This window comes from Fundulus heteroclitus, chromosome 3 (assembly GCF_011125445.2).
Source record: "Fundulus heteroclitus isolate FHET01 chromosome 3, MU-UCD_Fhet_4.1, whole genome shotgun sequence".
Lineage (NCBI taxonomy): Eukaryota > Metazoa > Chordata > Actinopteri > Cyprinodontiformes > Fundulidae > Fundulus > Fundulus heteroclitus.
Window position 1 is genome coordinate 20,873,228 of NC_046363.1, and position 15,548 is coordinate 20,888,775.

At 39.3% G+C, this 15,548-nt stretch overlaps 2 protein-coding genes across 2 annotated transcripts; both read right to left on the bottom strand.

Moving 5' to 3' along the window:
• Positions 1-3,084: 3,084 nt before the first annotated feature.
• On the bottom strand, positions 3,085-5,070 carry LOC110368063. Its single transcript, XM_036132503.1, has 5 exons — positions 4,755-5,070; positions 4,018-4,296; positions 3,652-3,939; positions 3,296-3,577; positions 3,085-3,145 (listed from the first exon to the last, which is right to left on the bottom strand). Exons 1-5 carry the CDS (start codon positions 4,828-4,830, stop codon positions 3,138-3,140), a joined length of 933 nt encoding a protein of 310 aa, XP_035988396.1. The 5' UTR covers positions 4,831-5,070; the 3' UTR covers positions 3,085-3,137.
• A 2,781-nt stretch (positions 5,071-7,851) lies between these two features.
• LOC105926308 (steroid 21-hydroxylase) lies at positions 7,852-15,303 on the bottom strand. Its single transcript, XM_036132513.1, has 12 exons — positions 15,161-15,303; positions 14,857-15,048; positions 14,676-14,765; positions 12,599-12,753; positions 12,402-12,497; positions 12,046-12,156; positions 11,868-11,954; positions 10,445-10,528; positions 10,244-10,357; positions 9,974-10,140; positions 9,395-9,498; positions 7,852-9,302 (listed from the first exon to the last, which is right to left on the bottom strand). Exons 1-12 carry the CDS (start codon positions 15,273-15,275, stop codon positions 9,061-9,063), a joined length of 1,557 nt encoding a protein of 518 aa, XP_035988406.1. The 5' UTR covers positions 15,276-15,303; the 3' UTR covers positions 7,852-9,060.
• Positions 15,304-15,548: the final 245 nt, after the last annotated feature.

Sequence of the window (15,548 nt, forward strand, 5' to 3'; positions counted from 1 at the left end):
GAGCTTATCAAACAATGATGATCGAGGCTTCGTTTACAGAAATGTGCATTTAGATATTCAGAGATGATAGTGGCTATATAAGGTGTATGTTTAATGAGCTGATGTAAAGGAACGTGTCTATGTAAACCAGCTAAGTAAAGTGCAGGTAGTGTACTTATGTATTGTAACGGTTCTGTGCACTGTGTTGTGTAAAGCAATTTTAAATTAAGACCCATGCTCTAAACTTTTGAGCTTTTCTACGTCAAGACCTATGCTGAAATTCAAATGAATCGCCTCGTTTCTATGAACCAGTTCACAGATCACAATGAGATTTCCTGTGGCTGGGCCACACTATGATTGTAAGACGGAAACAAGTGTCTGAAGAAACTTTTTATAGCTTCAGCAGTTTCATAATTTCCTTCAATGTGTCTTCCTCACTTACCATCGAAGGTGTGCAGCCTAAATTTGTCAAACACTCTTTGCTCATCCGAGGAGCCCATACACTGGTAGTCTCCAGCATGCACAGGACTCAGTTTGCTGATTACTAAGGATGAGTCTTTGCTCGCAGTAAATATGTTTGTTTGGCCATTTTCTGGTAACATATCAATTAGAGTTTTTTTATTTTATTTTTTTATTCACTTGTGGGTTATTTTGCATTTTTATGTTCTGTGATGGCTCGTCAGTTACTTGGTAATTTTGAGAAACAAAGATTTGAGTTTTCAGATCTAAACCTTTTACCAGTTACAAATCAGGGCATGATAAATTAATGATCATGCAAAAGACAGAATATTGTAGCGTTTAGATGACGATTTTACTCAATCGTGTGAAATTTAGTGTTGATAAAAGATCTTTTAGAAAAGGAAACATCCATCCATTTTCTGACCTGCTTAATCCCTCATGGGGTCGCAGGGGTTGCTGGTACCTATCTCCAGCGTTCACTGGGCGAGAGGCGGGGTTCACCTGGACAGGTCGCCAGTCTGTCGCAGGACAACACAGAGAGACAAACAGGACAAACAACCATTCACGCACACACTCACACCTAAGGACAAGTTAGAGAAGCCAATTAACCTAACAGTCATGTTTTTGGACTGTGGGAGGAAGCTGTAGTACCCGGAGAGAACCCACGCATGCACAGGGAGAACATGCAAACTCCATGCAGAAAGACGCAAGTTTGGATTTGAACCCAGAACCTGCTTGCTGCAAGGCACCAGCGCTACCCACTATGCAGGAAACATATATATCATAATTAAATAGATCATAATTAAATTTTATTTATTGAACCTTCTCTTTTAGTTGCCGCTCCAAAAATGTCTTCAATATAAAGAAAGATTTAACCCTCAAACATGAGTAGCTTTTCATCATGAAATCTAAGTTTAGTCATTATTTTTTATATATTAGCAATCTTCTTAACTATAATTATTATTAGTGTCAATTTATTTTTATCTGATATGACAGTAATGGTAGGAAATCATTTGTTTGCAAAATATCCATTTCCATGAAGGAATACAACATTAACTGTGTTCTTAGGTTGCTATTGGATCAAACAAATGCTACACACAAAACTGTTTAATTCAGCTGTAATCAAGTGTTATAATTAACTGATGAATTAAGTGTTTTTGATGCCCATGACAGAGATGAAATCAAAGTCCAAACAACATCAGTGAGCTGATTCTTTTTCAGAAGGTTTATTCTGATATTGTCATGATTTGTTTATGGATGAACCCGGACAGAGCACGCACACACAGAGCTCAACTTGAGAGTTTATTGTAACAGTGGATGATGGATGACATGAAGAACCAGGGTCGATTACCAAGCGGAGTTGTAGGGTGCAGAAGCTGGCTGGCAGGTACAGAGCGGAGCTGATTGTCCAGACACAGGGGAGCTGCGCTGCTGCAGAACTGAGAGTGAAGCCAGAGACCATGGAGATGGGAACGGAGGTACAGAGTCCAGCAGCGCAGCAAACAGGAACACAACAGAACAGATGTGAACCAAGACGGGAGGACAGGCATGGTGTTGGGTTGACTGAAGACGAGCCAGCAACGAAGAACCAACTGAGGTGAGTATTTAAAGCAGGGTGAGCAGGTGGAGCCAGTCACAGGTGATTGCAGCCTGACAGGTGATCCTGATCAGCCTGCGCTGGGAAGGAGGAGGCAGGAACTGCTAAAAATACAGCCATCAGGCTGCATCATGACAGATATTCTTTAGAAACATTTAGAAATATTCTGAATAAAACAGTTGCTCATAATACATCTTCAGATTATTTTTGGTGCCCCATAATCAGAGGAAACTAAATCTGATTTATTTCCCAATCAAATTGATAACAAATGTCTGTCATATCAATTAGCAAATAAGAAAATTCAGTCTGTCTCTGAACTTATATATTCCTTTTCAAGAAGGATAACATGCGTTTCCTTGTCAAACATCACAGAATTTGATTTATTGACTGATGTATAAGAGGATAAATGACTACAAGTTAACACAGGGACTTTGTGATGAAATACTTAGGAAGGTTCCTAACAGGAAACTGTACAAAAAATTACATACTTTATCTGTTGTTTTAGGATAGCAGTTTTAATTTTGTGTGTATTTGGTCAGATTAATTGGCAATATGGATCAGTTTCCCTATGTTTCTATCATTGTTGCTACTTTTTAATTCAACCTTTTGGCAACAAAATCCAGAAAAACATGAAACATTTTCTTAAAGTATGATTTCCTTTTTTTTGTCAATATGAGATTCACCCCACACTCCCCGCTTCCACCTTTTGGGGAACAATGTAGAGGTGAGTAACACGCATGTGCAGTGTTTGTCCACTGGGTGGTGCTATCATTGTTGCAAAGTGAATACAGCCGGTACATAATCTCAATTTTGGCTTCCAAACCCCAGAATTGAAGAGATTAAAGTTTTGTAATTTTTTGGGGAGTTTTATGTTTTCTGCATGTTTTATTTCTGCTGTGTCTATGCATACATACATTTACCAGAGTACCAACTTTTTGAAGTCATCAGTGAACCTTCTCTGTACACAGAGCAGATTAATTCATCGGGGCTGACGGGCCAAGCTGGGAGAAAAAGCTGATTGATCAAGGTGTTATTAACATTCGATAAGCTGCCCTTCCAGCCTTCTTGGTTACTTCCAGACCAAGTTAAGTTGAAGGTTTCGTCACATTCCTGAGCACAAGTAAGCACACAGGTCAGAGTGAGATTTCCTCCTGCTGGCTCAGTCTTGGCTGTAACTGTTGGATAAAAAGAAGTGTCAAAAGAAAGGTTTTATAGCTTCAGCTTTCTCTTAATTTCCTTTAATGTGTCTTTATCACTTACCATCGAGGGTGTGCAGCCTAAATTTGTCAAACACTCTTTGCTCATCCGAGGAGCCCATACACTGGTAGTCTCCAGCATGCACGGGACTCAGTTTGCTGATTACTAAGGATGAGTCTTCGCTCACAGTAAATATGTTTATTTGGCCATTTTCTGGTAACATATCAGTCAGTGGTTCTTTATTCAAAGCCCACTCTATGCCTTCTCCAAGTCCAAGAGAGGAAGTGTTTCTGCAAAGAAGTGACACTGACTCACCAACAGCAGCAAACACTTCCTCCACCCCATCTACAGGAAGAAAACAGAGTTCACTCTTTGTACACATTAAAGCACAGTTTTAATCTCTTACTGCAGTTTAGTACCTCTTACTGTTGTCCTATAACTGGCAGTGGCTTTAACCACATCATTCTGGGTTACTTGGCATTTCCACGTTCTGTGATGGTCCGTCGGTTTCTTGGTGATAATTAGTTTTGAGAAACAAATATCTGAGTTCTCAAATCTAAATCTTTTACCAGTTATTGGAACATCATCCTCGGTTGTCCATTTGATATGTATGCCTGTGTCGTTTTTACAGGGGACAAATCCTACATATATACTGAGAGAGCAGTGAAGTTCTATAGTTTCCTCTGCTGGAGTTTGGGATTGATTAACTGTTGATTGAAAAAAAAAAAATTGCTCTCTAAACCATTTTTCACTTTAAGACTTTTATAAACTAAAATCATACTTACCTGCAAGAAACCAAAGGGAAACACTTGATTTTAGAGCTCCGCTTTTACAAGTGTACAACGTGGCATCATCACGCTCCATTTGGAGGATCTCCAGAGAGCAATCCTCTAGCAGACGAAACTTGTTTTCTTCTAAAGGCGTCACTTTTCCAGCTGTCACCACGTCAGTATGCCATACGATAAACATCTGTGTCCAGGTTATAGAAGAGCAGGATCCACCAGAAGGTAAACCACATGGCAAAGTAACTCTGTCTCCTGGTTTAGCAAACACCATCACAGGATCTGTTTGTATATAAAACATTTATTCAGGTTTTATCCTTTAGTTGGATAAAATAGATACAGCCTGAGTCTCTGTGTCTCCCTGTCTCTGTGATAGACAAAATCAGGACGCAGATGAGGATTAGAAAAATAACTGAATCTAAAACTTCACTAAATATCTTTTAACAGATTTTCCTGGTCAGGGATTTGATCCTTGATCCAAAGCAGTATTCATTCTGAAACATGGCCCATCATGAGAAAATGCCAGTTCTTATATCAATTTCTCATGATAGGAATAACAGCAAAGTAACATCATTATAAAAGTATGATTAAGTAAGACATGTTAGCAGAATACACGTTCAGCTTTAGTTCAATAGAGTAGTGTGCATTCTCAAGTTTATAGGATCAAGCAAATCATCACAGTAAACAAATACTTAACACAGCTTCAGGAAGCTGATTAGATCACATAAAAGTGTTGTTACCTGATGAATAAAGTGCCTCTGATGTCCATGAAACAGATAAAATGAGATACAATCCAAACAACAGCTGCACATCCATCCTTATTTCAGAAGACGTATGGTTGCTTCACATATATGACTCAGTTCTCTAAGTGCAACAGTTTCTTAAAATTTATTTTCAGGAAATTACAATATGACACCCCATGACAGGAAGATTTTATTAACACAAATCTGAGGCTGCCTCACTACTGAATCCTTCATCTGAGCCGGGAGGTTTCTTGACTCTGTAGAAGCATGTAATATTTCCCTGTGTTATGGACGTTTGATTAAACCTAACTTTTACTTTGAACTTTATCCCCTCCGTCTCTTACCTATGTGTAATGATTGATTAAACAGAACCCAGAATTCAGCAGGACACGGAGCTAATGCTTGAAAAGGGATTTATTTACAGACTGAGGCAGGCAAATAGAGACAGCCAGAATTGCGGGAAAAAAACAGGCAGGGTTGGCTGCGATGAGCGGAGTTAACAGAGGGAAGTCCTGGTGGGTTACAAGAAGAAGACAGGTGGAACCAGTAGAGGCTAATTGCATGCAGTGTGGAGAGTGACCAGGTGTGTGGAGTAATAATCAGATCAGCTCCAGTGCCAGGAACATCACAGTATGTGCCACAAATGTAAAACAAAATAATTTTTTAGGGTCAGTTTAGATGCTTTCCTGCAGATCTCAGTTTGTGGTTTTCTCTTTAGGACACGTGTGAGCCCAGTTTATTGGCTGCTCTGTGATATGAAAATCAAACACAAAATACCTGAGAAAACATATGATGAACTCAACCCACCGTGAGCTGCCAGACATTAGCGCTTCAGTATTTAGTTCTTCTCTAAAGGTTCTGATCTGAGTAAAATGCACCTGCGGCCAAAATCTAATGCCCCCTAGTCTAGGCAAGGCAAGGCAAGGCAAGGCAAATTTATTTTTATTGCACATTTCAGTACAGAGACCATGCAAAGTGCTTTACATGATCTAATTCTTCATAAAAATGTAAATAGCCAACAAAGTTAAGCCTGGCTGATTAAGGGTCAAAGATACTTTTAAATCTTATCTAACATGTTTTTTTCTGACTGAATGTATGTTAATATTTTGGAGGGACACACCCAGACCCTCTGCTTGAAACATGGCAGAAAGTTTGACGAGGGAGCGAAAGATTAGAGAGATGGCAAGGAGGCCCTCAAACCCTAAACACCTGGAGATTAAATGTGAAAATGGCAGATAAACATGCAAGAAGCTGGTGAGCCATTATAAGTGCGGTTTAATGGCTGTGGAGTATGACTGATTGTTATTATCATTTAGAACCGCACCATCAAATACATATCTGTACGAGATTTTGCAAAGGGTCACAAAAGGTGCAGAAACGACACTACAGCAGCAATTTGTATATAATATTTTTTTTTTTACTTTTAAATGTATTCTTTTTTTCACTTTTTACTCTTTCAAATGATAGCTGTCCGTCCGTCTCCCCCCCCCCCCCCCCTCTCGCTATCGCTTTCTCGCTCGCTTGATTTCAGTGCTTTAAAATCAGTAAAAAAAAGTAATGTAATGCATTGTTATATTTGGAAAGACAAGCCCAGATTCCTATTTAGTGAAAATCTCTAAATCTAGATCTGGTAGAGTTAAAAATAATTTTAATAATAAACATTTTATTTAGTGTTTATTTTATTAATGGGGTTCCATTAATGCTAAAAATGTGTTTATAATCAAAATCAGATTCAGAATATTTTATTTGTCACTGTGTTACTACGGCGAAATTTCTCTTTGGCTACTCTACTAGCCAAATTCAATCATATTAGACAGATTGGATCAGATTATACGGATTGGTCAAAAACTTTCCTATCTAAGGAAACCCAGCAGATTGCATCAAAGTCCCGACAAGCACCATTCACTCCTCCTGAAGAAGCGTAAAGACACAGGGACAGTCGTCTGCATTGTCCATGGCTTTGCAGCAATCCCTCATACTGAGCAAGCATGAAGCAGCAGTGGAAAGAAAAACTCCCCTTTAATGGAAAGGAAAAACCTCCAGCAGAACCGGGCTCAGTGTGAACGGTCATCTGCCTTGATCGATACACATAATGAAACTGACGAACAAACATGCAATGAACAAGGGTTACTTTTTTTTAGCGTTCAGGAAAGTCACAGATAAAGATAATGAAGTAGTGCAGAGCTTATCAAACAATGATGATCGAGGCTTCGTTTACAGAAATGTGCATTTAGATATTCAGAGATGATAGTGGCTATATAAGGTGTATGTTTAATGGGCTGATGTAAAGGAACGTGTCAATGTAAACCAGCAAAGTAAAGTGCAGGTTGTGTACTTATGTATTGTAACGGGTCTATGTACTGTGTTTTCAAAAGCAATTTTACATTAAGACCCATGCTCTAAACCTTTGAGCTATGCTGAAGTTCAAATGAATTGGCTCGTATCTATGCAACAGTTCACAGGTCAAAAAGAGATTTCCTTTTGGTGGGCCACGCTGTGATGTAAGACAAAAACAAGTGTCTGAAGAAACTTTTTATTGCTTCAGCAGTTTCCTAGTTTCTTTTGTAGCTTTCTCACTTACCATCGACGGTGTGCAGCCTGAATTTGACAAACACTCTTTGCTCATCCGAGGAGCCCATACACTGGTAGTCTCCAGCATGCACAGGACTCAGTTTGCTGATTACTAAGGATGAGTCTTTGCTCACAGTAAATATGTTTGTTTGGCCATTTTCAGGTAACATATCAATTAGAGTTTTTTTTTATTTATTTATTCACTTGTGGGTTATTTTGCATTTCTATGTTCTGTGATGGCTTGTCAGTTACTTTATGATCAGTTTTGAGAAACAAAGATTTGAGTTTTCAGATCTAAACCTTTTACCAGTTACAAGTCAGGATATGATAAATTACTGATCATACAAAAGACAGAAAACTGTGGCGTTTAGATGACGATTTTACTCAATCGTGTGAAATTTAGTGTTGATAAAAGATCTTTCAGAAACGAAACATATTTATCAGAATTAAATTGATCATAATTCAGTTTTATTTATTGAATCTTCTTTTTTAGGTGCTGCTTCAAAATGTCTTCAATATAAAGAAAGATTTAACCCTCAAACATGAGTAGCTTTTCATCATGAAATGTAAGTTCACTTATTATTTTTTATATATTAGCAATCTTCTAGACTATGATTATTATCAGTGTCAATTTCTTTTACATTTATCTGATATGACAGTAATTAAAGGAAATCATGTGTTTGCAAAATATCCATTTGCATGGACAAATACAACATTAACTGTGTTCTTAGGTTGCTATAGGATCAAACAAATGCTACACACAAAACGGTTTAATTCAGCTGTAATCAAGTGTTATAATTAACTGATGAATTGTTTCTGATGCCCATGACAGAGATGAAATTAAAGTCCAAACAACATCAGTGAGCTGATTCTTTTTCAAAATGTTTATTCTGATATTCTTTAGAAATATTTAGAAATACTCTGAATAAAACAGTTGCTCATAATACATCTTCAGATTATTTTTGGAGCCCCATAATCAGAGGAAACTAAAACTGATTTATTTCCCAATCAAATTGTTAAAAAATGTCTGTCATTTAAATTAGGAAATAAGAAGATTCAGTCTGTCTCTGAACTTATATATTCCTTTTCAAACAGGAGAACATGTGTTTCCTTGTCAAACATCTCAGAATTTCATTTATTGACTGATGTTTAAGAGGAAAAATGACTACAAGTTAACACAGGGACTTTGTGATGAAATACTTAGGAAGATTCCTAACAGGAAACTGTACAAAAATTATAAACTTTCTTAGTAGTTTAAATTTTGTGTGTATTTGGTCAGATTAATAGTCAGTACGGATCAGTTTCCCTATGTTTCTATGAATGTTCCTACTTTTTAATTCAACCTTTTGGCAACAAAATCTGGAAAAACATTAAATATCATCTTAAAGTATGATTTCCTTTTTTTGTCAATATGAGATTCACCCCACACTCCTCGCTTCCACCTTTGGGGAACAATGTAGAGGTGAGTAACACGCATGTGCAGTGTTTGTCCACTGGGTGGTGCTATCATTGTTGCAAAGTGAATACAGCCTGTACATAATCAGATGCAGATGGAATCGTGTGTATTTTGCCACACAGAAGTTGAGGTTATACATTTTTTTTTTGCTGTTCACGTGTTTCCAGAAGTTGGATCCCCGTAATGAATTTGTTAAAACTTCTTTCTACTCAAATGCAACAAAAAGAAAACCTTCACAGCCATGCAACACGCTCACACTACTGCCCAAGGATTAGTTTAAGGCCTCGGACGTGCAATGACTTTGTAGGCCTTGATCTTGAGCACAACACTGGCGACGCCCCTGAGGTCAGGCGGGGAGCCTTCGCTCTGAGGGAGGACGAACTGGAAATCTCTCAGCAGGTACGCAGTGAACAGAAAGAGCTCAATTTTGGCGACGGACTCCCCCAGGCAGAGCCGAGCGCCCCCTCCAAAAGGCATCGGGAAGCGAGCGGAGCTGCCTCCTCTCTCCATAAAGCGCTCTGAAAAAAACAAAACAAAAAACAAAGCAATAGCAATTACATTTTTAAAACCGATGAGGCAGAACATTTTAGCTGTAGACGTAGACCTGTACCTGGTTTGAAGCTGTACGGCTCGGACCAAACCGTTGGATCATGATGTGCCCCAAAAAGATTAGGAATGATGACTGTGTTCTTCGGGATGAAGTAACCTGCAATGCTGCACATGAGTTTAAAAATAAAGTAGTGTCATATTAATGATGTGTACAAATAAACTGAAAACAAAAGAATCTGTCATTGCAGAAGCATTAAACTATAAAATTAAGAAAAATGCAACCTGTTGAGGAACAAACAAAAAATCCCACATTAATAAAGCATTGCAGAGACCTCTTAGAACAGTAAAGATGACACTACACAGAGCCCTGGTTCTAACGGCAGCTTCTTAGAATGGGAAAGACGTTTTATCCAAGTAAGGCAGGTATGTGTTCATCTTCAAAAGTTGCTTTTAAATTAAAAGTATGTATTTAAATAAAATCCAATTTGAGAAAGTGGTGCCATATTGTTACACTTGTATTTACTGAATTTAATTATTTATAAATATCTACCTGAAACAAAAATTGACAAAACCTTTAGCCCGTAATGACTCTAAATCACAAGCACACCCGTTCACATTTAGTTTGTGCGGTGGAGCTGACCTGCTGTCCCTGATTGCTCTGTGTGGGACGGCCAGAGGAGCGACCGGCCTCAGTCTGAGCATCTCACTGATAACAGAGGACAGCACAGGAAGTCGATGTCTGTCACTGTATTTGGGATACCGTCCCTCTAATGCTGTGCAGAGCTCATCATATACTCTGGTCTGCACCTGAGCCGTAGGGAAAAAAGAGGTGAGACACATATAGAATCTGCCAGATGTGTAAATGCTCTATGCCCTAAAAAAAAATATTAATAGAAAAAGTTCCCAATGCCTCTGGTCTGTGCAGCAGGAAGGCCACGGTCCAGTTGAGCCAGGCTGCTGTGGTCTCTGTTCCCCCAATCAGAAGGTCCACAGTCGCCATGTGGACATGAACATCAGTCAGGAGCTGCAGATAAAAACACATTTATTTAATTTACAGGATTTCTTAATAAATAGTTAAAATATCTCCTATTTATTATTCCCTGGTATGTACCTCTCCATTTTCTGTACTCTGCTGTTTGTCAAGGCCTTGGAGGAGGAATCCTGTTATAGCGTCCTCATTTATTTTGTTTTGTGACTGCAAAAAGAAAGATAAAGAAAAACATGTAGAGAGATAAATATGATAAAACTACAACACATAAACAAACTTAGACACGTTTTCTTATTATCTGAATTTAACCTATGAGACCTCTACAGAGTTTTATGACGGCAGGTTGTCATTTAGTCTCTTTGCCATTTTATACTTTTGCAGTTTCGATGTTACTGTGGCCCACTTTTTCTGTAACAAAAGGAGTCGTCATTTACTAGATATTTTCATTTGAAAATGGAAATAGTTGCTATGGCACAACTGCAAACCTAACAGCAAGTGAACCACAATGTGTTGCATAACAAAAACAAAAATAGTATCCTGTGCATAATACACATAACTCAAAAAGTAACCCTCCCCAACATGAAAGACGGAAGTGGCGGCATCATGCTTTGTAGGTGCTTTTCTTTCAGGAAGCTGGTCAGAGTTGATGGGTAGATAGATGGAGCTAAAAACCGGGCAATACTGAAAGAAATCATGGGGCTGAGGTTCTGAACTATGCAGTTTCTTTGTTTTGATTTATTACATAAAATCTTCCCAAAAAACATTCAAATTTAGGACAAAATGTGAAAAACTCTGGGGAGGTTTGATACTTTTGAAAAGGACTGTATAAATATAGCCTCGTGAGACCACCCTGATCTCGCGAGCTTTCAAGGTTTCACTCGCAGATCAGTCTGGCTACTCTCCGTTAAAGAAAATTTGGAGCCGTTCACCAAACGAACGTCCAATCAGCGTTGGCTTTGAGGCGGGTAGAGGTGTGACGCAACGAGAAGATCGACAGTTCAGTCTAAAGAACATGGCGGCTTCAGCCGATGAAACTAGCGTTAGCGTGGCTATCGAGCAAGTTTTATCGGAATTACAGAGTATTTCTCTGCTGAGCTAACGAGCCTTTACCTGCAGCAGCAAGAGTAGCTTGGCTTGTGGTTGTGTTTTCGTCGTCGCTCGTAACAGAGCGACGACGAATCTGATTGGTTTATTTGGCCCGTCTATCACCAACATAGGCCAATCAGCTAACCAGTATTTTCGCCCCTTCCCAAAGTTACTTCAACGGAAGGTTTCCAGATGGATATGCGGAGCAAATCTATCTGGCGGAGTCAGGTAAGTATAAATATGCAGTCCTTTTCAAAAATATGTATGTGAGATTTTAGGATTGCTTTTACTATCTCTTTTCACATTTCTGAACTATAAATAGAAATAAACTGTGCCAGGGTTTAATACATGGTGCGAAGAAAACAATGGCTATCTGTAGGTCTTAAATGGGAGTATGAGCCGGTGAGAAGGTGTCAGTCACAAACAGGGTTGTTTTTTGTTTTTTTAAAAACTCACCAACCTTGTATTCATTCAGGTGCTGTTTTATGATTGCATCCCTCCTGGCCACCTCTTTGAGAAGACGAGCAAACACAGGATTCGGTAATTTCTTTAAAGGAGGAAATAACATGAAAACATAAATGAAATGTTCCCTTTAATAGACAGGTGACTGTCAGCCATGATTTAAAATATTTACTGACTCTCAGCAGTGGAAAGGAATCCAGGGCTGAAATCCACGAGGAGCCCCACAGGGCAACAATCTCATTTAGACAACTGTGCAACTCCTGCAGCTCTGGTGAGGTCTTATCATACTGGAGAAAAAAAAAAAAAAGATGATGCACACCGTGTTCTAAGCTAAAATGCACTACGGGATCACATTTACGCAACCCGTGCTTCTAAAAACAGCAATCTAAACAGCGACTTTGTCCTCTCCCCAACACAAACAAGCAACCGGTTTCTGGTCTGGCACAATCACAGCTGCTCGTTGAGGCACATTTTACAAACTGTCTTCAGTATTCAAGAGTTCAAAATAAACGGCTGGAGAAAGGAGACCTACTTCTTTCCCAAAAGCCAAAGTGGTGATGACGTTACTGGCTGCCACAGTAAAGTCTTCTGAGAGGTCAACAGCTCTCTCTTGGTAGTCCATCAGAACCTGAGAGATAAACAAACTAAGCTTCATCAGATTGTGTGATGACATTGGAAATACCCCAGGATTTTGTTTGGTCTCGCAGGAATTGTCCTTGCTCTCTGTACCTTTCTCAGATGCAGGGCCTGTCTCTCTATCAGCCCATGCAAAGACTTCTGGCAGCAGCGCTGCAAGGCACTGTGAACGAGACGCCGGTGTGCCCTCCATTCTTCTGTGTAATCTCCCAGAGAGATGTTACGCCCTCCTCCAGATACAATATCGCCTGTTTCAAACGTAGAGCCATTGTCAGGATATGCAGCAACTAAGATTGATAAGTGAAACTCAGATAGTCAATTCATTACAGAGAGCATTAATTTACAAAAAAAAATAATAATCTTGATGATTACGGTTTACAGCTGATGGAAAAACCAAAATTTTCCCCACAAAAGGTTAACAAATAAATGATAGTATGCAACAAAAAGTTAATAAATAAAAAAAGAGGGCTATTTGGAGCGCCATATCCAAACATATATTTGGAAGGTTTAGTGGTAGGAAAAACATTTAATAGAAACAAAAAAAAAAAAAAAAAAAAACACCACAGCCTTGAGAGGATTGGGAAGCAAAACCTATTACGATTAAGAGTCTTTATTGTTGCTGCACAGTCCAACAGTGTAAACTAGTGCAACCAATTTGGTTCACAGTTCCCCCCCTGGTGGAAATATGTTGGATAAATAATAAATAATTAAAAACACCACACTATATCCAAATCAGTGCATGACAAGCGAGAATAAATGGAGACATATGGCATATTATAAATGTGAGAATAATTGCACAAATCATTATTGCACTTGGCCCCTTGACTAAAGAAACACACTGCTGTGCCAGACATTTGGATTTAACAAGGCTATGGCCCTGTTGTAAAAACTGTCCTTCACTCTGTTAGTCCACGTTTTAAGTGCCCTGAAATGTCTGCCAGAGGGCGGCAGCTGAAACAGCTGGTGTCCTGGGTGTGTGCTGTCCCTCAGCTAGATGCGTGCCTTCCTGAGGCAGCCGTAGCTGTAGAGGTCCTTGAGGACCTGGGGGCAGACTGATAGAAGCGAGGCTGCCGTACATCGGCGCCAGCAGGCAATTTGGGTGAAGTGTCTTGCCCAAGGACACAACGACTGATACGGTTGGAGCGGGGGATCGCACCAGCAACCTGCCAATTGCAGGATGAACTCCATAACTCCTGTGCACACCAAGGAACTTGAAGCTGAGCACCCTCTCCACACAATCCCCATTTAAGCAGATCAGTCTTCCTCCTCCCAAGGTCCACAATCACCTTCAAGAGTTTGGAGATTTCCAAGGCGTGGATAGAGTCAATTCTTTAAGGTCAACCACAAATAGATGGATGACAAACATGGGCTATAACTGTTGCACTGAGTTAGAGCACTTCCAAACCCAGGACAACTTAAAATGCATCACACTTGGGCTTAGAAGAAAAAGGCTTAGACCTTATCTTCTCAGATGAAAGTAAATTTTCTATTTCACTTTTCAAATTTTCATTAGAATTCACGGTTTTCCTGTCTCATGGAGGAATGAAGAGGCAGAGAGTCCTGTCCAAGTCTGCTGGAGGTCCAGAGGGACATTTACTCAGTCGATAACAAAGACGAGTCATTTGCTGGCCTTCTCCCATGGTGTGTTAACAAATTCAACTCTGCCATCTATCAGCAAACACTAAGACATTTCATACTTCCTTCTGCTGACATAGTGATGCTCATGTTCCAGCAGGACGTAACACCTGTCAACACTACCAATAACACCTGTCAGCAAACTGGCCTGACCTAAACCCCAAAGAGAATCTATGAAGTATTAATAAGTCTTTTTCAAGAGGAAGATGAGAGAAACAAAGCCAACAATGCAGACGGCCTGGGGGCTGCTATGTGTTGAGTATGTACACTTTACACATATTTTCAGTCAATATTTCTTTATTAAAATAATTTTTTATTGCTCTTATGTAGTAGTCAAATGTTCCTTCACTTCTTTTTTTTTTCTTTATAATTTGTAAGTCATGATCATCAAACCTAACATAAAAACACTTATACAATATATTAGTTTCACTTTTGGAGCTGAATTGCTGACATAAATGAACTTAAAAAACAGTCTAATTTATAGAGATACTGTATTTTGATCAAGGCATTACAGAAAACTAAAATCTTGTCGAACCTGTGTAGGAAATCGGTCGCCCTGCAAAATCCGACCATTTCTTCACCAACGCTTCTCTGATGACTTCACAGCTGTTCAGCACCACCATGGCTTATAAAACAGAGTAGACATCAACGGTTTGGGGAAAAGTGCATGTCGATCACATAAATTAAGACTGAGTAAATCCCGTGTGGATGGTTACTTGTTTTTCCACATTTGAGGCGGTAAATGCTTCCGTAGCGTTGTGCCAGATTGGTCAGGTGAATCGGTAAGTGATCGTGCGTCAGCTCCATCATGTTGCCAATGAGGATGCGACTGGGGGGCCCAGGGAGGGACGGTTGTGAAGAACTGTGAAAAAACTTGTGTAGATGCTGCAGGAGTCCAGATTTAACTCCTTCAAACATTTAGAAAAGAAGAAATTTGAGGCTGAAACCTTTGACCAACACAAACATATAATATGTGGGAAAAAGTGAACACATCAAATAGAGATTTACCTGCAGATGTACTTTTTTCATCCTTTCCTTGTGAATGGATGTCTCTCTGATGGTAAATCAGCACCAAAAGCAGCAATAGAAGCAACAATAGTGCTCCCACACTGACCATTGATATCTCTACTGCCATTCTGTCTCCTCTCACTCATCCCCCACATCCAAAAGCACGTCAGTACACTCCTCTAGTCCTTTATACTTATCAGTTTAATAAGCTGTCAGAGTTTGCACTCAAACTGAGGATAGCTAAATATTGTTTTTGGGTCAACATATCTAATGAGTTTATCCAGCACATGTAACAAGATACAGCCTGATAAACTTAGTCAGGACGTGTTGAAGGGTAAAAAAATACTCCTCTGTTTACATGTCAGCCAGTCATGGTAGTGTTTATCTTCGTGCTAAACAC

Bases quoted from the DNA above. Each gene is read 5' to 3' on its own strand.
- LOC110368063 (XM_036132503.1), bottom strand. From the start codon at position 4,830: ATGGATGTGCAGCTGTTGTTTGGATTGTATCTCATTTTATCTGTTTCA. The intron at 3,940-4,017 runs GTAAGTATGATT...TTCAATCAACAG, and splicing joins TTCCCTTTGGTTTCTTGCAG to TTAATCAATCCCAAACTCCA. The intron at 3,578-3,651 runs GTACTAAACTGC...TTCTTCCTGTAG, and splicing joins TTATAGGACAACAGTAAGAG to ATGGGGTGGAGGAAGTGTTT.
- LOC105926308 (XM_036132513.1), bottom strand. From the start codon at position 15,275: ATGGCAGTAGAGATATCAATGGTCAGTGTGGGAGCACTATTGTTGCTT. The intron at 11,955-12,045 runs GTCAGTAAATAT...CCTCCTTTAAAG, and splicing joins ATTCCTTTCCACTGCTGAGA to AAATTACCGAATCCTGTGTT. The intron at 9,499-9,973 runs GTCAGCTCCACC...ACTCATGTGCAG, and splicing joins AGAGCAATCAGGGACAGCAG to CATTGCAGGTTACTTCATCC.